The 21,955-nt window shown below is 43.3% G+C and overlaps 1 protein-coding gene across 1 annotated transcript in view; it reads right to left on the reverse strand.

Moving 5' to 3' along the window:
• arsa (arylsulfatase A) overlaps window positions 1-19,447 on the reverse strand; it is a 45,530-nt gene extending 26,083 nt beyond the window's left edge. Inside the window, exons 1-5 of the mRNA XM_073066895.1 lie at window positions 19,147-19,447; window positions 18,081-18,540; window positions 13,997-14,166; window positions 4,682-4,806; window positions 3,389-3,516 (exon numbers count right to left, since the gene is read on the reverse strand). Coding sequence (XP_072922996.1) covers window positions 3,389-3,516; window positions 4,682-4,806; window positions 13,997-14,166; window positions 18,081-18,540; window positions 19,147-19,382 — 1,119 coding nt within the window. The 5' untranslated portion in view covers window positions 19,383-19,447. The remainder of the gene's footprint in view (window positions 1-3,388; window positions 3,517-4,681; window positions 4,807-13,996; window positions 14,167-18,080; window positions 18,541-19,146) is intronic.
• Between the last annotated feature and the right edge of the window lie 2,508 nt (window positions 19,448-21,955).

Below are 21,955 nucleotides of genomic sequence, written 5' to 3' on the forward strand. Positions count from 1 at the left end.
GAAATGTATAAAATTCTAAAGGGATTGGACAGGCTAGATGCAGAAAGATTGTTTCCGATGTTGGGGAAGTCCAGAACGAGGGGTCACAGTTTAAGGATAAAGGGGAAGCCTTTTAGGACCGAGATGAGGAAAAACTTCTTCACACAGAGAGTGGTGAATCTGTGGAATTCTCTGCCACAGGAAACAGTTGAGGCCGGTTCATTGGCTATATTTAAGAGGAAGTTAGATATGGCCCTTGTGACTAAAGGGATCAGGGAGTATGGAGAGAAAGCAGGTACAGGGTTCTGAGTTGGATGATCAGCCATGATCATACTGAATGGTGGTGCAGGCTCGAAGGGCCGAATGGCCTACTCCTGCACCTATTTTCTATGTTTCTAATATATTTGATAGTTTTGATAACCTGCGCAGTACATATGGCCTTCTGCATAATTTTTTAAAATATCTGCAGATTCGCCACTTTGTCAAGGAAAAATTTCCCTCTTTTCCTGATCTACCACCTGCTATGTTGTGGGAAAAACTCACTCTTAGCTTTAATAATAAAGGGCTGATCTCTGTTCTATACTCTCAGCTGATGTCTTTGGGAGTTCAAGATCCAAACTAAGTCTAGGTGGGAGGATGACCTTGGTATGGATCTGGCTGAGGAATATTGGGCAAAAGCATTGAATAGGGTTCATTCCTCATCATCATGTGCTAGACTGGGGCTCATACAATCTAAAGTTTTACACAGGGTACATTTAAGAAAAGCCAGGCTTGCTGACATATATCCCAGGGCAGATGCTAGCTGTGACAGGTGTTCCTTCTCTCTGGCTGGTTTAGTGGTCTTGCCCTCGGCTTGATGGCTATTGGGCACTGGTTTTTAAAATTACCAGTGAGGTTTTGGGGGTGACACTGAGACCTTGCCCGCTTATAGCTGCGGCAGATGATGCTTTGGGTTTAAATGCAAACCAGTCGGGTATTGTTGCATTTACATCGCTTTTGGCCCGTAGGAGAATCTTGCTGGTCTGGAAATCTGCCACTCCCCCATCTGCTGCTGCTTGGTTAGAGGATTAAATGCTTTTTTCCGAAATTAGAAAAGATTAAATTCACTTTGAGGGGGGTCTGTGAAAAAGTTCTATTCGAAATGGGGACCTTTCTTGTCATATTTTGGGAGTCTTAAGGAATTACCTACCAGTTGAGGGCATCTGATTATACTTGGGAAGTTGCCTCTCTTTTAACACGCATATGGTTTACCTCACAGGGTAGTTGATGAATTATAATCTGAATGTATTTTATATCATCTGACATGTTGTGGATGTGTGTGGGCCTTCGTCTTGCAGTAGTGTGGGGTTATGGCTGTGAAATGTCCGTACTTGTAAGTACATTAGCTGCCATGGTATGTTCAGGGAGGGAGGGTGAGGGGAGGTTTGGTTAGGGGTAAGATATAAAAGCAAAATGGAGGAAAATGTAATCCATTATGTATTCTGTATTTATCATTCCTTCAATAAAAGTATATAATTAAAAATGTCAGCCAGATGCCTAACTCACATCTCCCCAGAAAGATCCTTTACCCCCAGTTGAAGGAAGGTCAGTGAGCCTCTGGTGGGCAAAGGAAACATTTCAAAGATAATATCAAAATCAACCCGAACACAAATTCAACATTACATCTAAAAATTGGGAAGCAGTTGCACTCAATGGATACCCGTGGAGGAAATCTGTTCAAGAGGCAGCAACACTACTGTGCCACAGAAAAATAAGTGGCAGCAATAAAGGAGAGACTGAACAGCCAACCAAAAGACCCAACACTAACAACACACATAAAATGCTGGAGGAACTCAGCAGGCCAGACAGCATCTACGGAAAAGAGTAAACAGTTGACGTTTTAGGCCAAGACCCTTATTGGCCCGAAATATCAACTGTTTACTCTTTTTCATAGATGCTGCCTAGCCTGCTGAGTTCCTCCAGCATTTTATGTCTGTTGATGGATTTCCAGCATCTGCAGGTTATCTCATGCTTGTGTTCCACTAACCACAGCCACTTACTCGTGTCCACACCAGTGGATCCACCAATAGACAACCCCTAGGAGAACATCATACTCGACCCAAATCATTTCACTACTACAACAGTCAATTATAAAATTAGTTGGTATGTTGGCCTCTAACGATTAGAACTTATATGGGTGCTTGCTCAGATTATACCTTGTGCATTGTGTAATGTTTTGATTGCCTTTTGAAGGGGCGCCATGAAGATTAACCTGCGTAGTTACTTGGCCAGGTGGGTCTGCCTTATAAGAACAAATGAAGCTGGCTAAGCCTCTATTCTCTGGAGTTCAAAAGAATGAGAAATGACCTCATTGGAACATACATAATTCTCAGATAGCTCAGTAAAAGTGGGAAGCACACTTTGCCAGCTAAAATATCAACAACTAGGGGCTACAATTTCAAAATAAAGGCATGGCCATGTAGGATGGGAGTAAGAAATTTCTTCACCCAGATAAGGAAGAATCTTTGTAATTCCCTACTCTTGGAGCTGAGGAGATTTAATCACTGGTTACATTCAAAATGGAGACCAACAGATTTCTGCATCGTTCAGTCCTCAAAATATAGAAGGATATAATGGTGTCTGAGGTAAAAGGTCAGACATGATCTTGTTGAACGTAAGATGAACAAACCAATTGCAGACTCCAGCTTCTGTTTCTCATTTGAAATATCATGTGAGGTTTTGGTCAGCTATCTACAGGAAAGATTGAAAGAGTACAGAAAAAATTTACAAGAATGTTGTTGGGACATGAGGACCTGAGCTATAAAGGTCGAATAGGATAGGACTTTATTCCCTGAAGATTAGGAGAATGAGGGGCGATTTGATAGAGATATAAAATTATGAGGGGTATAGATAGGGTAAATACAAGTGGGCTTTTTCCACTGAAGTTGGGTGAGATTGAATTAGAGGTCATAGGTTAAGGGTGAAAGATGAAATATTTAAGGGAAACTTCACTTAGAGGGTGGTGTGAGTGTGGAATGAGTTGCCAGCAGATGTTGTACATACAGGTTCAATTGCACATTTAAGAGAAGTTTGGATGGGAGGGGTATGGAGGACAATGGTCCAGGTGCTGGTCTATGGGACTAGCAGAATAACAGTTTGGTGTGGAGCAGATGTGCCAAGGGCCTGTTTCTGTACTGTAGTCTTCTACGAACCTATGACTTGATATTGTTTTTAACAGAATGCAGTGGGTTCCTTTACATTGACTTAAGAGAGCAGATACAGTTTCAATTTAAAAACTGATTAAATTCCCATGTAAATTTCTGAAACGGGAACATAGAAAAGTAAACCCAATTAGTTATAAAGATGACGTTGTCATGCTTTGAATACTGATACCTGAGGTATGCTTACAGTCAGATATGACAACATATACCTTCCCATTATTGAAGAGGATATCCCCCATATCATATCCATCAAGTTTGACACGTGGAAGCTTTGCACCCGTGAGGCTGGCAATTGTTGGCAGGATATCAAGGGTGCTGGCCAGTTCGTGGGTCACACCTGCCAAGCAAAGAAAGGCTTTACTTTCCGAAGGATATCATCCTTGCTACACATCATTAAAGCCAAGAGCCGATTTTGCAGAATACTTAACACAATCTTACCCTCCCTAGAAATCAATCATGAGAACATGTCTCTTCATAACTGTAGAGAAGCATTTAGAATGAATGTATATATTATGGAACACAACAATAAAATGGATGTTTCCATAAAATAACAGAAAGGAAAATCTATTGGAAAAATGGATCTTCAAAAAGAAAAATAATGGAATTAATAGTAAGCTACAGTTCAGAAAAATGTAATTGTCTATTTAGGTGGAGAATCCAAGGAAGTATAATTTTAAAATCAGAGCCTGGTCATTTAGGAGTGAAATCAAGAAAATAAGAGTTAATGAAAATTGGAACTCTCCCCTTTCAGTTCCAACACCTCATTAAAGGAGGGATGTGGAAGCTTTAGAGAGGTGCAGAGGGGGTTGGCCAGGATGCTGCCTGAATTAGAAAGCATGTTTTATGAGGATAGGTTCAGCGAGCTGGGGCTTTTCTCTTTGGAGTGAGGGAGAACGAGAGGTAACCTGATAGAGGTGTTCAAGATGATAGGCATAGATAAAGTGGACAGCCAAAGACTTTTTACCAGGGTGGAAATGGTATAAGGGGACTTAATTTTAAGATGTTTGGAAGCAAGTATAGGGGGATGACAGAGGCAAGATTTTATACAGACATTGGTAGGTGCGTGGAACACACTGTCAGACGTGGTAGTAGAGGCAGGGACATTGGGCTCATTTGAGCGACTCTTAGTTGGGCACATGGATGAAAGAAAAATGTGGATTTATGGAGCAGGGAAGGTTTAGCTTGATCTTAGAGTAGAGTAAAGGGTCACAATATTGTGAGCTGAAGGGCCTGTTCTGTGCTGTACTGTCCTATGTTCCCACCAAAACAATAATGTGCTAGAAATCAACTGAAGTTGAAATAAATATTAACATATTTTCCAGATACAATGGACAAAGAGAATAAGTGAAGTCCAGGTACAGATCAACCAATAACTGTGGTTGGACCATTAATTTCCCCAAGGGAATGGACTCCAGACTGAGGTGATCCCATACAGCAATGCTGCACGTCCCAGCTTGGAGCACAATCAATATTTATGCAGCCAGATGGTGACGCATGCATACCTGGAGCGATGCGGCCAGGCCAGTAGGCAATTGCCGGTTCCCTCATCCCTCCTTCATATGTGGTGGCTTTGCCACACTTCAGCAGCCCAGCATTTCCACCACGTGATCGTCGCATCAGTTCTGGTCTGGAAATAGAAAAGGTCAGCTACAGACAGAATTCTACTACCACAATAACAACACAGACGGGGTATCTGACCTGATGTAACCAGAACTCCTAATAAGGCTCCACAGTGATTGGTTAGCATGACACTATCACAGCTCGGGCCACACCAGAATTCGGAGTTCAATTCCCACACTGTCTGTAAGGAGCTTGTTTCATCTCCCCGTGACTCTGTGGTTTTCCTCCAGGTGCTCCAGTTTCCTCCCGTATTCCAAAGACATACCGGTTAGAAGGTTAATTGGTCATTGTAAATTGTCCTGTAAGTAGGCAAGTGTTAAATATATGGCCCTGAAGAGCCAGCTCCATGTTGTATCTCTAAATAAATAAAATAACAAACCCACAGCTGCTGGGAGGAGCATCCGAGCATCACGTTCTACCGGGGGTGGTGCAGTGAAGTTATGGTCAACTGAAGATTTCAATTAGACTGAGGGATCTGGACAATACATAGCAGAATAATAACCAAGTCACTTCTGAAGCATTCTCATAAAAAAAACATTTTAGTTTAACCAAGCAAGACCACACACTGATATTTTTCAAGTTATGTACATGAAGGAAGAAACAGTAGAACTTACCAATAGCTTAAATTCTGGTCAGATATCAAACAATAAGGCCGTAAGACAGAAGAGCAGAATTAGGCATTTGGCCCATCAAGTCTGCTCCGCCATTCCTTCACGGCTGATTTACTACCCCTCTCAACCTTATCCTCTTCCTTCTCCCCGTAACCTTTGACGCCCTGATTAATCAAGAAACTATTAAATTCCACCTTAAATATATTCAATAACCTGGCTTGCGCAACTGTCTGTGGCAATGATTTTTACAGTGTCATCACACTCTGGGTAAAGAAATTCCTCCTCATCTCTGTTCTAAATGGATGTCCCTCTATTCTGAGGCTGTGCCCTCTCGTCCTAGACTCACACACCATAGAAAACAGCCTTTCCATATCCACTCTATCTAGGCCTTTCAAAATTCAGTAGGTTTCAATAAGATCCCTCCTCATTCTTCTAAACTCCAGCAAGTACTGGCCCAGAGCCTTCAAATGCACATCATATTTTAATCCTGGGATCATCCTTGTGAATCTCCTCTGGGCCCTCTGCAATGTCAGACGTCAGCACATATTTTCTTAGATGAGGGCCCAAAACAGTTCACAATACTCTATATAAAGCCTCACCAGTGCCTTATAAAGCTTCAGTTTAAATAACCTTGCTTTTATATTTTAGTCTTCTTGAAATGAATGTTAACATTGCATTTTGCCATCCTCACCATCAACTCAATTTGCAAGTTAACCTTTAGAGAGTCCTACATGAGGACCGCCAAGTCCTTTTGCACCACGGAGTTTTGAATTTTTGCCCCCTTTTTTAAAACAGCCATGTCTTTCATTTCTTCTACCAAAATGCACGACAAACACTTCCCAATGCTGTATTCCATTTGCCACTTATTTAGCCATTCTCCAAATCAGTCTAAAATCTTCTCCAAACTCCCTGCTTCCTCAATACTACCTGCCCCTCCACCCATCTTCATCCCATCCACAAAGCTATCAGATTTGTTATCCAAATCACTGACATATAATGTAAACAGAAGCGATCCCAACAGCAACCCCTGTGGAACAGTTCCCTTTATTCCCAAATCTTTTCCTCCTGCCAATCAGTCAATGCTCTATTCATGCTCGAATCTTTCCTGTAGCACCACAGGCTCTTATGTTGTTAAGCAGCCTCATGCATGACACCTTGTCAAAGGCCTTCTGAAAATCTAAGTACACAATATCCAATGACTCTGCTTTGTCTATCCTGCACGATATTTCATCAAAGAATTCCAACAGATTTGTCAGGCTGACTTTGGCCTAAATTATCATGTGTCTCCACGTACCTTGAAACCTCATCCTTAGCTATCGACTCCAACTTTCCCAACCACTGAGGTCAGGCTAACTGGCCTAGTGTTTCCTTTCTTCTGCCTCCCTCTCTTCTTGAAGAGTGGAGTGACCTTTGCAATTTTCCAGTCCTCCCGAACCATAACAGAATCTAGTGATTCTTGGAAGATCATTACCATTATTAATGACTCCACAATCTCTTCAGCCACCTCTTTCAGAACTCTGGGGTGTACACCATCTGGTCCAAGTGACTAAACTACTATACTTTCAGACGTTTCAGCTTCCCAAGGATCTTCTACTTAGTAATAGCAATAACACTTGTTTCTCCCCCCTGACACTCTCACATTACTGGCACTCTGCTAGTGTCTTCCACATGACATATATACTGTCACCTAGACTGCCTCCCTGTAGTTCCTATCTGTCACCTTCTCATTTTCCCATATGAGCCAAAGCTCATCGAGCAGCAGCTCCAGATCCTTAGCGCAGTCTGTGAGGAGCTGAAACTCGACGCATTTTATGCAGATGTAGTAATCAGGGAGACTGGAGGTCTCCCAAAGTTCCCATATCTCACACAAGGAACATGCCACTAACTCCAAACCTATTCTCAGCACATGTACTAACAGAAATGAAACATACTTAGTCGAAACTTACTTGAAACCTCTGCCTGTCCCTGCCCAAGCCTGTTGTCGTCAAAGTCCATTCAGCCTAAGCCTGGCCCCTCTACCACTGTCCCCCACCACCAAGGACATGCCCCCTTTTCATTGTTATGGTAGTGATAGGGGATTCTATAGTCAGGGGAGCGGATAGGAGATTTTGTGGGGAAGATCGGGAGTCTTGGATGGTATGTTGCTTCCCTGGTGCCGTGGTCCGAGACATCTCAGATTGGGTGCAGGTTATTCTCGAGAGGGAGGGCAAGAATCCAGATGTTGTGGTCCATGTAGGGACCAATGACGTGGGTAGGATGAGTGAGGGGGTCCTGCGTAGGGAGTTCAGGGAGTTAGGTGCGAAGCTGAAGAGCAGGACCTCCAGGGTAACAATCTCAGGATTGCTACCTGTGCCACGTGCGAGTGAGGCAAGGAACAGGAGGATTATAAAGATTAATACGTGGCAGAGAGGATGGTGCAGGAGGGAGGGCTTCAGGTTTGTGGATAATTGGGCCTTGTTCCAGGGAAGGTGGGATCTGTTCCGAAGGGACGGTTTACACCTAAACTGGAGCGGTACTAACATTCTTGCAGGGAAGTTTGCTAGAGCTTCTTGGGGGGGGGGGGGGGGTTAAACTAAATTTGCAGGGGGCGGGGATCCAGAACGTGAGAGAGGATAGCAAGAGGATGAATAAAGGACAGGTGGGGACTACACGGTTCCGGAATATTAAGTGTGTAGTAGAGGAAGGTGGGGCGGAACAAGTGATAAGGAGCACTCGTGTACAGAGGGATGGTCTGACGGAACATGGAGTTAAATGTGTTGCAAGAATAAGTAAATGTAGGAAGAACAACAACATTCTAGGGGCGTATAGCCCGATTGGAGTTCGGGGAGCTGGGTTAAGCACAATAGGCAGCGATTCAAACAGAGAGAGGAGAAATGGGTTAAAAATTCTATATCTGAATGCACAAAGTGTCAGGAATAAGACGGATGAGCTTGAAGCCCAGGTGCGAATGGGTAACTATGATGTTGTTGGGATAACGGAGACATGGCTGCAGGGAGATCAGACCTGGGAAATGAATGTACAAAGGTATACGTGCTATCGTAGGGACAGAAATGTGGGCAGAGGGGGTGGGGTGGCCCTGTTGGTGAGGAATGAGATTCAGTCCTTTGCAAGGGGGGACATAGGGTCAGGAGAAGTAGAGTCCGTGTGGATAGAACTGAGGAACAGTAAGGGCAAAAGGACCCAAATGGGTGTTGTCTACAGGCCATCAAACAGTAGCATGGATATTGGGTGCAAGTTGAATAGGGAGTTAACATTGGCATGTGGCAAAGGTAATGTCGCAGTAGTTATGGGGGATTTCAACATGCAGGTGAACTGGGAGAATCAGGTTGGTGCTGGACCACAGGATAGGGAGTTTGTAGAGTGCCTACGGGATGCATTCTTGGAACAGCTTGTACGAGAGCCGACCAGAGACAAAACTATTCTGGATTTAGTGTTATGTAATGAACAGGATTTGATAAGCGATCTCACAGTAAAGGAGCCATTAGGAGGTAGTGATCACAATATGATAAACTTTTATCTGCAATTTGAGAAGGATAAGGGCAGCTCAGAGGTGTCAGTGTTGCAGATGAACAGGGGAAACTATGGAGCCATGAGGGAGGAGCTGGCCAAAGTTGACTGGACGGATAGCCTAGCAGAAAAGACAGTGGAACAGCAATGGCAGGTATTCTTGGGAATAATGCACAAGGTGCAAAATCAGTTCATCCCCCAGAGAAGGAAGGATTCAAAGAGGGGAAAGGGGCCTCAGTGGTTGACAAAGGAAGTCAGAGACTGCATAGCATTAAAAAAAAAGGAAATATGACAGAGCTAAGGTGAGTGGGAGGACAGATGATTGGGAAGTTTTTAAGGAACAACAGAACTTAACTAAAAAGACAATACGGGGAGAAAAAATGAGGTACGAACGCAAGCTAGCCAGGAATATAAAGGAAGATAGCAAAAGCTTTTTTAGGTATGTGAAGAGAAAGAAGATAGTTAAGAACAATGTTGGGCCCTTGAATGAATTGGGTGAAATTGTTATGGGAAACAGAGAAATGGCAGAACAATTTAATGAATACTTTAGATCTGTTTTCACTAAGGAAGACACAAGCAATCTCCCAGATGTATGGATGGGTCAAGGACATAGGGTAACAGAGGAAATGAAACAGATTGACATTCGGAAGGAAACGGTGATGAGAAGACTGATGGGACTGAAGGCTGACAAAACCCCAGGTCCAGATGGTCTGCACCCTCGGGTACTAAAGGAGGTGGCTCTGGAAATTGCGGATACATTGGTAATCATTTTCCAATGTTCCTTAGATTCAGGATCAGTTCCTGAGGATTGGAGAATGGCTAATGTTATCCCACTTTTTAAGAAAGGAGGGAGGGAGAAAACAGAGAACTATCGTCCTGTCAGCCTAACATCAGTAGTGGGGAAGATGCTAGAGTCCATTATTAAGGATGAAATAGTGGCATATCTAGATAGCAGTGATAGGATTGGGCCGAGCCAGCATGGATTTACCAAGGGTAAATCATGCTTGACTAATCTGTTGGAGCTTTTCGAGGATGTAACCAGGAAGTTAGACGGGGGAGATCCAGTGGATGTAGTGTACCTCGATTTTCAGAAGGCATTTGATAAGGTCCCACATAGAAGATTGGTGGGTAAAATCAAAGCTCAGGGCATCGGGGGGAAGGCATTGACATGGATAGAAAACTGGTTGGCAGATAGAAAGCAAAGGGTAGCGGTGAATGGGTGTTTCTCGGAATGGCAGGTGGTGACTAGTGGGGTGCCATAGGGCTCGGTATTGGGACCACAGCTGTTTACCATTTATGTTAACGATTTGGATGAAGGCATAGAAAATAACATCAGCAAATTTGCTGATGATACTAAGCTGGGTGGCAGTGTGACATGTGATGAGGATGTTAGGAGAATTCAGGGTGACTTGGATAGGCTAGGTGAGTGGGCAGATACTTGGCAGATGGCGTTTAATGTGAATAAGTGTGAGGTTATCCACTTTGGGAGTAAGAACAGGAAGGCAGATTATTATCTGAACGGTATAGAGTTGGGTAAGGGAGTAATACAAAGAGATCTCGGAGTCCTTGTTCATCAGTCACTGAAGGTGAATGAGCAAGTGCAGCAGGCAGTGAAGAAGGCTAATGGAATGTTGGCCTTTATTACAAAGGGAATTGAGTACAAGAGCAAGGAAATCCTCTTGCATTTGTACAGAGCCCTGGTGAGATCACACCTGGAGTACTGTGTACAGTTTTGGTCTCCAGGGTTAAGGAAGGACATCCTGGCTGTAGGGGAAGTGCAGCGTAGATTCATGAGGTTAATTCCTGGGATGTCTGGACTGTCTTACGCAGAGAGGTTAGAGAGACTGGGCTTGTACACACTGGAATTAAGGAGATTGAGAGGGGATTTGATTGAAACATATAAGATTATTAAGGGATTGGACAAGATAGAGGCAGGAAATATGTTCCAGATGCTGGGAGAGTCCAGTACCAGAGGGCATGGTTTGAGAATAAGGGGTAGGTCATTTAGGACAGAGTTAAGGAAAAACTTCCTCTCCCAGAGAGTTGTGGGGGTCTGGAATGCACTGCCTCAGAAGGTAGTGGAGGCCAATTCTCTGGATGCTTTCAAGAAGGAGCTAGATAGGTATCTTATGGATAGGGAATCAAGGGATATGGGGACAAGGCAGGAACCGGGTATTGATAAGGAATTGATCAGCCATGATCTCAAAATGGCGTTGCAGGCTCGAGGGGCCGAATGGTCTACTTCTGCACCTATTGTCTATTGTCTATTGTTATTATCAGGAAGGAAGTACAGAAGCCTGATGGCAGACATTCAGCAATTCAGGAACAGCTAGTTCCCCTCTCCCAACCGATTCCTAAATGGACTTTAAACCCATGACCACTACTTCACTACCGTAGATTTCGCACTACAGAGCGCACCTGATTAAAAGCCGCTGGCTCTAATTTTAGAAAGAAAATCAATTTTGTACTTGTACAGGCCGCACTGGATTTTCGGCCGCAGGTGTCCCACGTTGTAATATGAGATATTTACACAGAAAGATATTACACGTGAGGATTTTTTAACTTTTAATTAAATCCATATGGTAACATAAACAAATACATATTGCAAATGCTTTTTTTCGAACCGTGCCTGTAACGCGGCTACTTTTAAATATACGTTGCGTATACTTTTTTACTGAACAACATTCCAATATCTCCTAACGACTGGTAAAAAATATATATACTGCAGCCTACCAGGAAAAGTTATTGATCGCCTTTAACTTAAAAGTAGCGTTCGCTCAGATCTAATGCCGCTCGCGTAATGTGCTCGCCCCCTCCTTCCCGTTTATCGCAAACGGCATTTTTCCCACAAGACGCGGCGAAACCGGGTGTGACGTCATAGCATCCCGCGATGTAGTACAGAAAACAAATATAGTTAAAACTCTTCTAACTTTAACTAACAAATGAATTACTAAGCGAAAATATTATAAACTAAATAACTGCCATAAAGGCAGCACAATGCTTTTCTTCGAGTGTTTTCCATGTTGATGAGGGTGAGTACAAATGACTGATTTACAATAATTTAATTGTGAAAGTGCGCTTGATTTATCGTACAATTTCATTGGACCTCTGTGAACTACTCATCAATTTTATTGGTCTACTGTTACGAGGCAAAATGTTTTTGGCGGCATGAAAAAAAATCATGCATTAGCCGCACCGTAGTAAAGGTCGCAGTGTTCAAAGCTGTTCAAAATGTGGGAAAAAAGTAGCGGCTTATAATCCGACATCTACGGTACTTCCGTTTTAAATTCTGTTACTGCACTACTTACCTTAACTATTTAATATACATACATTTACTTTCTACAATTCATTTTTTTATATATTCATCATGTATTGCATTGAACTACTGCTGCAAAGACAACAAATTTCATGACATATGCTGGTGATATAAAACCTCATTCTAATTCTACTCACACTATGGCTGATTCCACAATAACCACTGAAGTAGATTTTAAGTTTTTTTTGTGTATTTGATACCATTATTTGCTTGAAATATCAAGTCCTAACTCAGACACAAAGAATCTGGATTATTGATCTAGCCAGCATCTCATCAATTTACTGCTTTTCACATTAAATTCTCCTTAATGAAATTATAAAATTTACCTCCCTCCAACTCCCATACTAATTTAATGCCAATTTATTTTGATTTCTTGATCACTGTATCTTGATCACAAAGAAACTTTCACAAAGAGATTCCAGATCAAGCAACCTACGATCCTGAATCTCAGAATTTACACTGTTTGATTGAATGTACCTTCTGACTCTCCGTCTAATCCATATGAACACTGGTCTCGACAGGTAGATTTACCTTGCTCATGGAGTTGACAAATGGGGTGATCAGTTATGCAGTGGGCAAAAACCAGAATTTCAATTCAATTTGCTTCATTGTCATTTAACCATACATGAATACAGCCAAATGAGACAACATTACTATGAGGTCAAGGTGTGAAGTGTGTGTGTGTGTGTGTGTGTGTGTGTGTGTGTGTGTGTGTGTGTGTGTGTGTGTGTGTGTGTGTGTGTGTGTGTGTGTGTGTGTGTGTGTGTGTGTGTGTGTGTGTGTGTGTATAGTCACCAAGTCATCACTGGTTGCAGCCAGCTGGTCTTAGAAGTCACATAATTAGTTAAATGGAGATCAACATCTGCAGTCAAGGTGTTTCAATTGATAGTAGTAAAATACACCTGTATCTAGAAAGTCCAACTGCTTGGTCAGTTAGTATCCTGGCAAAAACTACACCTTGAAAACAAAAGAATACTCCAAGCAACTCTGTGAAAAGATTATTGAAAAGCCCAAGTCAGGAGATGGATACAAGAAAATGTCCTAGTCACTGAATACCTCTAGGAGTACAGTTAAGTAAATCATCAAGAAATGGAAATAATATGGCTCAACTATAAATCTGCCTAGAGCAGGCCGTCCTCAAAAACTGAGTGAGGGAGGGGACTAGTGAAGGAGGCCAGCAAGAGACCTATGACACCTCTGGAGGAGTTACAAGCTTCAGTGGCTGAGATGGGAGAGACTGTGCATACAACAGTCTCCTGTTGCCGGGTGCTTCACCAGTTGCAGCTTTCTGGGAGAGTGGCAAAGAAAAAGCCACCGTTGAAAAAAAACTAACATGAAATCTCGGCTAAAGTTTGCCAGAAGGCAAGTGGGAGGTTCTGAAGTCAGTTGGAAGAAAGTTCTATGATCTGATGAAACCAAAGTTAAGTTTTTTGGATATCAATGTAAACGCTGTGTTTGGTGTATGCCAAACAGCGTACATCATCAGAAACACACCATGAAGCATAGCGGTTGCTTTGGGAATGTCTCACTGCAGCAGGCCTGGAAGGCTTTGAAGGTAGAGGGTAAAAAGAATGCAGCAAAATACAGGAAAATCCTGCAACAGTGGTGCACCATTTCCTTGGGCAAAAAGCAACAGAAATAAGTCCTAGTCTTGTCAGCAACACCAGATCCCTAAAATAAATAAGAAAGGTTAGAAATTATCTCTATAGTCTAACACATTTTGGACTTAGACAACAAGCCTGTGTACTTCCAATTCAACATACCCATTATCACTGGTGAAGAAGATTAACGTGTTATTCTCCACTCCAGCATCACGTAAAGCCTTCAGTATCTGCCCCACCGAACCATCAAATTCCATCAGTGCGTCTCCCAGAGGGCCCCTCATCGACTTTCTTGTAAAATCTGCACTTGCAAACTGTGGATAATGGGTATGCTGCAAACAGGAATAGAAGATTAGGATTAGGATTGCCACTGCAGTTGATATCCAGCCTCCACCTGCATGTATTCCCTCAGCACCTGTGTGTTTACCAGAGTTGTTGAGTACAGGGTGGAACGCTCCACCTATTCAATGCACTTGGCAGAATGTACCAGGTTTCCATTAGAACTGCACAGAACATTACAGTAGGCACCGGAAACCCTGGAACAACACCACCAAAGATCCCTATGACAGATTATGAGGATCAGCTGGGAGGAGAGGCGCACTAACACCAGCGTACTGGAGGAGGCCAACATGAACAGCATCTCCACCTCCAAAAAAATGACACCAACTCCGATGGATAGGTCACGTCATCGGGATGCCTCTCTCAGATCCGTTACTCCCAGTTGAAGGAAGGTCAGCGAGCCCTGGTGGGCAAAAATAAAATGTTTCAAAGGTAACATCAAAATCAGCCCAAAGAAATTCAACATTACACCCAAAAAATGGGAAGACATTGCACACCTGGAGGAAATCTGTTCAGGAGGGCGTTGTGCCACAAGAGAACAAACAGCAGCTGTGAAAGACTGAACAAATGGAAGACCCAACCACTAACTACAGCCACCATTTACTCTTGCCCACCCTGCACCAAGATACGTGGATCCCAGATCGGCCTCTACAGCCACCAGCGGACCCACCATAGACAACCTCTTAGGAAAACATCCTCCTCTTGTAGCTCTACTCATTTTACACCTATGCAGCCAAGTACAGCTCCAACACCATATGCAAACTTGCTGATAACACCACTGTTGTGGGCTGTATCAAAGGTGGTGATGGATCAGGGTACAGGAGGGAGAATGAAACTTTGGCTGAGTAGTGTAATAACAACAATCATGTCAGTAAGACCAAGGAACTGATTGTGGACTTCAGGAGAGGGAAACTAGAGGTCCATGAGGATCAGAGGTGGAGAAGGGCAGTCACTTTAAATTCCTGGGTACCACTATCTCAGAGGACCTTTTCTCAAGTCGTCAAGTCAACTTTTATTGTCATTTCGACCATAACTGCTGGTACAGTGCATAGTAAAAATGAGACGACGTTTTTTCAGGACCATGGTGTTACATGACACAGTACAAAAAACTAGACTGAACTACGTAATAAAAAAAAACAACACAGAGAAAGCTATACTAGACTACAGGCCTACACTGGACTGCATAAAGTATACAAAAACAGTGCAGGCATTACAATAAATAATAAACAGGACAGTAGGGCAAGGTGTCAGTCCAGGCTTTGGGTATTGAGGAGTCTGATAGCTTGGGGGAAGGAACTGTTACATAGTCCAAATATCCCAAATATAAATATAATTGCAAAGAAAGCACAACAGCACCTCTACTTCCTCAGGAGTCCGTGGAGATTCAACATGTGATCAAAAACCTAGTCGAACTTCTATAGATGTGTGGTGGAAAGTGTGCTGACTGACTGCATTATGGCCTGGTTTGGGAACACCGATGCCTTTGAGTGGAAAATCCTGTAAAAGGTAGTGGATTCAGCCCAGTACATCACGGGTAAAACCCTCCCAACCATTGAGCACATCTACATGAAATGTTGCTGTAGAAAAGCAACATCAGTCAACAAAAATCCTCACCACCCAGACTATGCTTTTTTCTCACTGCTGCCATCAGGTAGAAGGTACAAGTGCTTCAGGACTCATATCACCAGGTTCAAGAACAGTTACTACCCCTCAACCATCAGGCTCTTAAACAAAAGGGGATAACCACATTCATTCTACTGCTGGTGTTCCCACAACTGATGGTTTCACTTTAAGGACCCTTTATCCTGCTATTTCAAGCTGGTTATTTATTGCTTTTTACCTATATTTACATTTGCACAGTTTGTTGTCCCTTGCCCAGTTCACAGCTATTAAGATTTGCTGTATTTGGTGACATGTGCTCTGATAATAAATTTTACTTTGAACATCAGGAAGACAAAGACAGGTTTGCAGTAGGTCACAGGGAGACAGATAGGTTTGTCAGAATGTTGTAAAAATTGATGAAAAACTGATCACAAAAACAACACAAATATGGTTGTTCCAGTGCCCAGAATAATGAATATAATAAGTTTGTGCCATATTAGTACAGTAGTGCATCAAGAGTACACATGAAGTACAGTAGTGTATCATGAGCACAAACATGAAACACAGTAGTGTTTCATAAGCCCACACTTAGTACAGTAGTGTATCATGAGCACACATAGTACAGTAGTGTATCACGAGCACATGTAGTACAGTAGTGTATCAAGAGCACACGTAGTATAGTAGTTTAGCACCAGCACACACTTAGTACAGTAGTGTATCACAAGCACACACTGGCATCTAAATCAAAACATTATTGATTCTTCAATCCAAACTTCCAAAATCTATATAATCAGATGTAAGTTGACACTAGGTTACATCAGAAACTACTGGGAGAGGAACGAAACGCGTGGTCAAAGTAGGACTAACAGTCTCTTACAGGAAGTAAGAAGAATGTGCTGGTTAGCCAATGGGGCATAGGCTGTGTACAGCAGCTTGCCAGAGTCCTCTGTCCTGGGCCAGTCTTTCAAGCTTTCCAATCTTGGTGTATCCTTCCCCTCCCAGGGATGGTTTTTGGAACTTCTGTTGGTTGCAGTAGCACTGGATTTCAGCTAGCCCCATGCTCAACCCTTCTCCTTTCAACAGCCAGGCTTGGGACTCTCCATGGCAGAGTTGTAGGAAAGAATACCAGAGTTTAATAAATGCTATTGGAGCTGGAATTACCCTGGCTGCGGGCATTGGGCATGCCCTCCAGTGCGTCCTCGCTAAAGGCTTTAAAGTGCGCTCATTCCAATTACAGGGGCTCAAAAGAGTCCTGTGTTTTTATTTGTCATCACTACTCAGAGTGGGTAAATTCCGCATCTGCTATCTTTGGATGAGGTAGCTGTTTCTCATGCTCCCTCTCCAGAATCAAACTCTGATTTCTTGTGTCCCAAGATCCAACTATAGTAACAGATTAAGGCCTCAGTAGATGAATGCAGAGGAGCTAGTGGATCAGAGAAAATCAGGTAAGCACAAGGGGTCAGGACTGGCCCATTCAAGAAATCTCAAAGGGTTGAGAGGACAAGGATGGAAAGGCTTAAGTATTAGAACATAGAACAGTACAGGTCTTTCATTATCCTGAGGGTGGTGAATTTGTGAAATTTGTTACCACAGGCAGCTGTGGAGGCCAGGTCATTGGGAATATTTAAGGCAGAGCTTAATAGGTTCTCAATTGTACATGGCATCAAAGGTTACAGGGAGAAGGTCGGGGAGTGGAGCTGAGAAGAGGATAAAAAAGAATCAACCATGATCGAATGGTGGAACAGACTTGATGGGCCAAATAACCTAACTCTGCTCCCATGTCTTATGGTCTTTCAGCCCTCATTGTTGTGCCAACCTTATAACCTATTCTAAGATCAATGTGATGCTGCCTCCCACATAGCCCTTCATTTTTCTTTCATCCATATGCCTATCTAAGTCTCTTTTACATTTTCCCAATGTAGCTACCTGTGCTACCACCCCCGGCAGTGCATTCCATGCACTTACTACTTTGTGCAAGTAAAAAACTTCACCTGTCTCTGACATCTCACCTCTACTTTCCTCCAAGTGCCTCAAAATTTTGCCCCCTCGTGTTAGCCAAAGAAAGACACTGGCTGCCTATACGTGTCTATCAAATAACCTCTCATCCTTGTTTGCACTAAAGAGAAAAGCCCTAGTTCACACAACCTTTCCTCAGAGATATGCTTATAATCCAGGCTGCCAAATCTCATCTGCATACTCTCCAAAGTTTCCCATCCTTCTTATAATGTGGCAACCCAGAACGGAACACAACTTGCTGGACCAAGTCAGCCCAGACAGAAAATTTGCATAATGTTAAGTTACTCACATGTGATGCGTAATAAAGGAAGAATGGCTTTTGTTGTTGTGCTGCTCTTAGAATGAAGTCTCTTGCAAAGTGATCGTACTGTGGAGTAAGCTCGGGAAAGCTGACCGGCTGCTCAACCACCATGTTATTCCTGATTAGGGGCAAGAGGACCACTCCTTGATCACACTTTCCATAACACTTGGTGTCCGGTGGGAAACAGGTCAAATTCTGGCAGGGACCCTGGTCGTGGGAGTATGGAACACCCAGGAATTCATCAAAACCATGGTGGATGGGTAAGTAAGTCCCATTTAATCCATAGCCCAAATGCCATTTCCCCACCATGGCAGTGACATATCCTTGCTGCTTCAACAACTCAGCAACTGTAGTTTCATTTAGTGGCAGTCCCCCCTTTGACCCAGGGTAGAAGACGCCTGGGAAAATTCCTGATCGCGTAGGGTAACGGCCTGTGAGCAAGGCTGCCCTGAGAGGAAGAAGCACAACATGATCATTATCAATCACTGTAAAAATAAAAAGCGGCACTACATTTTTCTTTAAATTACTGAGAAACCTTTGTGAGGATCCCTAGTGAAGTCATCACTAAGGTGAAAGCACGTGAGTCAAACATCATTTGTTTAAGTAAAACTAAGCTGCATTTCTGAACAAGTTGTGGAGTCTAATTCTACTTTCACTTGTCTTGAACTAAGTTTTTGGCCAGCTGGGAACTTTACAATCTCAGCCGCTCCACAGCGATGTCCTGAGAACCTGCACATATAACATGAAAGGGATTTTAACTCACGATGGCTGTGCCAAACACAATGCAAAATTAAGTCTATTCTGCCTGCATTTGGTCGGTACCATATAACTCTGGGGTGATGGGATGCCCTCACACCGGAGGAATCATCACCTTGCTTTGCAGAGGCGCCGCGCAGGTTTAAAAAAACTGGCGATTTTTGCTGATTCATCTCTTCCGAAACAGCAGAGGAAGAGTTAAATCGCGGGCGGTGTAGGTGTAGTGTTACTGAAGGAGAGACACTGAGCCCCCGGCCCGGCCCAGCCCGGCCCATCGAGCCTCGGGCTCCCCTCTCACCGAGACGGGCTGCAGACGCTGGCCGCGCTGTAGAAATCGCTGAACCTTCGGCCCGAGGCTGCCAGTTGGTCCAGATTTGGGGTGAGGGAGCTCGGATGTCCGAAGCAGCCCAGGTCTCCGTATCCCAGGTCATCGGCCAGGATCAACACCAGCCCGGGGCGGGAGGCGACGGCCAGGCTGAGCCGGAGCGGGAGCAGGAGCAGGAGCAGCAGGCCGAGCGGCTCCGCGGGCGCCATGGCTCGGTCACACGGGCAAGTGGGAGCACAGTCCAAACTCCACAATGCACATGATAAACGCGAGGCAGAGCAACCGGGAATGTCATACCCGCAGGCTTTCTTTTCACGGCAGAAACAATAAAGAGGCAGTTTTACTGCCCGTTGAGGAACATTAGAATTATGCTGAAGTAAAACAGAGTATGCTGGAAAAGTTCAGATCATACTTCATTTGTGGAGAGAAAAACATAGGTAATATTGCAGATCAGTGATCTTTCATCCAAACTGGAAAATTAAAAATCAGGAATTTTAAATTTTGCTGGCAGGGATTGTGGTCCTAATGAGTGGCGTCCAGATTCTCAGTGTAATCCTGGAGTTGATGGAGAATAAATAGAATAAAAACTGAAAATGCTGGAAACAACAGTTTCCCAGTTGATCAATGGGAAAAAAGCACGCAATAGGAGCAGGAGTAGGCCATCCGGCCCGTCGAGCCTACCCCACCATTCAATAAGATCATGGCTGATCTGTTCAAAAACTCAACTCTTATCTACCTGCCTTTTCCCCTTAACCCTGAATTCCCTTACTATGTAAAATTCTATCTAACTGAATCTTAAATATATTTAGCGAAGAAGCCTCAACTGCTTCCTTGGGCAGAGAATTCCACAGATTCACCACTCTCTGGGAAAAACAGTTTCTCCTCATCTCCATCCTAAATCTTCCCCCCTGAATCTTGAGGCAATGTCCCCCAGTTCTAGTCTCACCTACCAATAGAAACAACTTTCCTACTTCTATCTCATCTATCCCTTTCAAAATTTTGAATGTTTCTATAAGATCCCCTCTAATTCTTCTGAACTCCAGAGAGTACAGTCCCAGGCGACTCAATCTCTCCTCATAGGTTAACCCCTTCATCCCTGGAATCAACCTGGTGAACCTCCTCTGCACTGCCTCCAAAGCCAGTATATCCTTCCTCAAGTATGGAGAGCAGAACCTTTGTCAGAACAGGGAAATTGAGAAATTAGGGTAGTTTTAAATTGCAAGAGTGTGAGGGACGATTCATTGAGTTGTACAGCACAGAAGTGGGCCTTTCGGCCTATCTCAGTCATTCTAGTCAATCTAATCTAGTACCATTTGCCAGGATTTTGGCCTATATCCTGAACGTTTCCTATTATATACCTCAAGGATGTGCATTTAGCCCACTGCTCTGTTCTTTACACACATGATCGTGGCTACTCATAGCTCAAACGTCATGTGTAAAGTTGTTATTGACCTTGCTGCTGTTGGTAGAATCTCAGATGATGACAGGTATACTGTGGAGAGCCTCAGAAAGAAGGAATCTGTCATTAAAAACCCCCATTACCGAGGACATGCCCTCTTCTCGTTGCTACCATCAAGGAGGAGCTACAGGAACCTGAAGATACACATCCAATATTTTAGGAACAGTTTCTTCCACTCTGCCATCAGATTTTTGAATGGACAAAGAACCCATGTACACTACCTCACTATTTTTGCTCTCTTTTTGCACTACCAGTTTAATTTCATATGTATATATATTTCTTATTGTAATGTACAGTTTTAAGAACATAGGAAATAGGTGCAGGAGTTTGCCATCTGGCCCGTTGAGCTTGGTTCACGATTCAATAAGATCATGCCTGATCTGGCCATGGACTTATATCCACCTACCTGCCTTTTCCCCGTAACCCTTAATTCTCCTATTATGCACAACTCTATTCAACCTTGTCTTAAATCTATTTATTGAGGTAGCCTCCACTGTTTCATTGGACAGAGAATTCCACAAAACAGTCCCTTCAACCCACAAGGTTGTGCTGACCTTTTAACCTACACCAAGATCAATCTGACACTTCATAGCCCTCCATTTTATCATTCATCCATGTACCTACAGTAAGAGTCTCTTAAATGTCCCTAATGTACTTTACCAACCCCAGTAGGGCATTCCATGTACTTACCTCTGACACCCCACTTATATTTTCCTTAAATTACCTAAAAATTGTGTCCTCTGTAATAGCCATTTCCACTCTGTGAAAATAGTGCTGGCTATCCACCCTTTCTTGGCCTCTTATCATCTTATATACCTCTATCAAGTCACTTCACATCCTCCTTTACTCCAAGGAGAATAGAACTAGCTTGCTCAGCCTTTTCTCATTAGACATGTTTTCTAATCCAGGTTAATTTCTTCTGCACCCTCTGTAAACTTCCCTCATTGTTCCTATAATGAGGCAAACGCTCTAAGTGTGGTCTAGTCAGAGTTTTATAGAGCTGCAACATCACCTAAAGGCTCCTGAGCTCAATCCCTCAACTAACAAAGGACAACACACCACTCACCCTATCAACTGTGCTGCAAACATTGGGGGATGTATGGATCCCTCTGTCCCTCTATTTAAAACCTTGACACTTACCTTGTATTCTGCCTTCAGGTGAATCACTTCCAATCACTCCCAAATCACTTCCAATATGCCACTTCTCAGCCCAGCTCTGCCTCCTGTTTTTGTCCTGTTGTAACCTACAACAATGTTATACACTATCCACGTCACCAGCCATTTTGTCATCTGCAAACTTACTAACCCACCCTTCCACTTCCT

Source organism: Hemitrygon akajei, chromosome 14 (assembly GCF_048418815.1).
Source record: "Hemitrygon akajei chromosome 14, sHemAka1.3, whole genome shotgun sequence".
NCBI lineage: Eukaryota > Metazoa > Chordata > Chondrichthyes > Myliobatiformes > Dasyatidae > Hemitrygon > Hemitrygon akajei.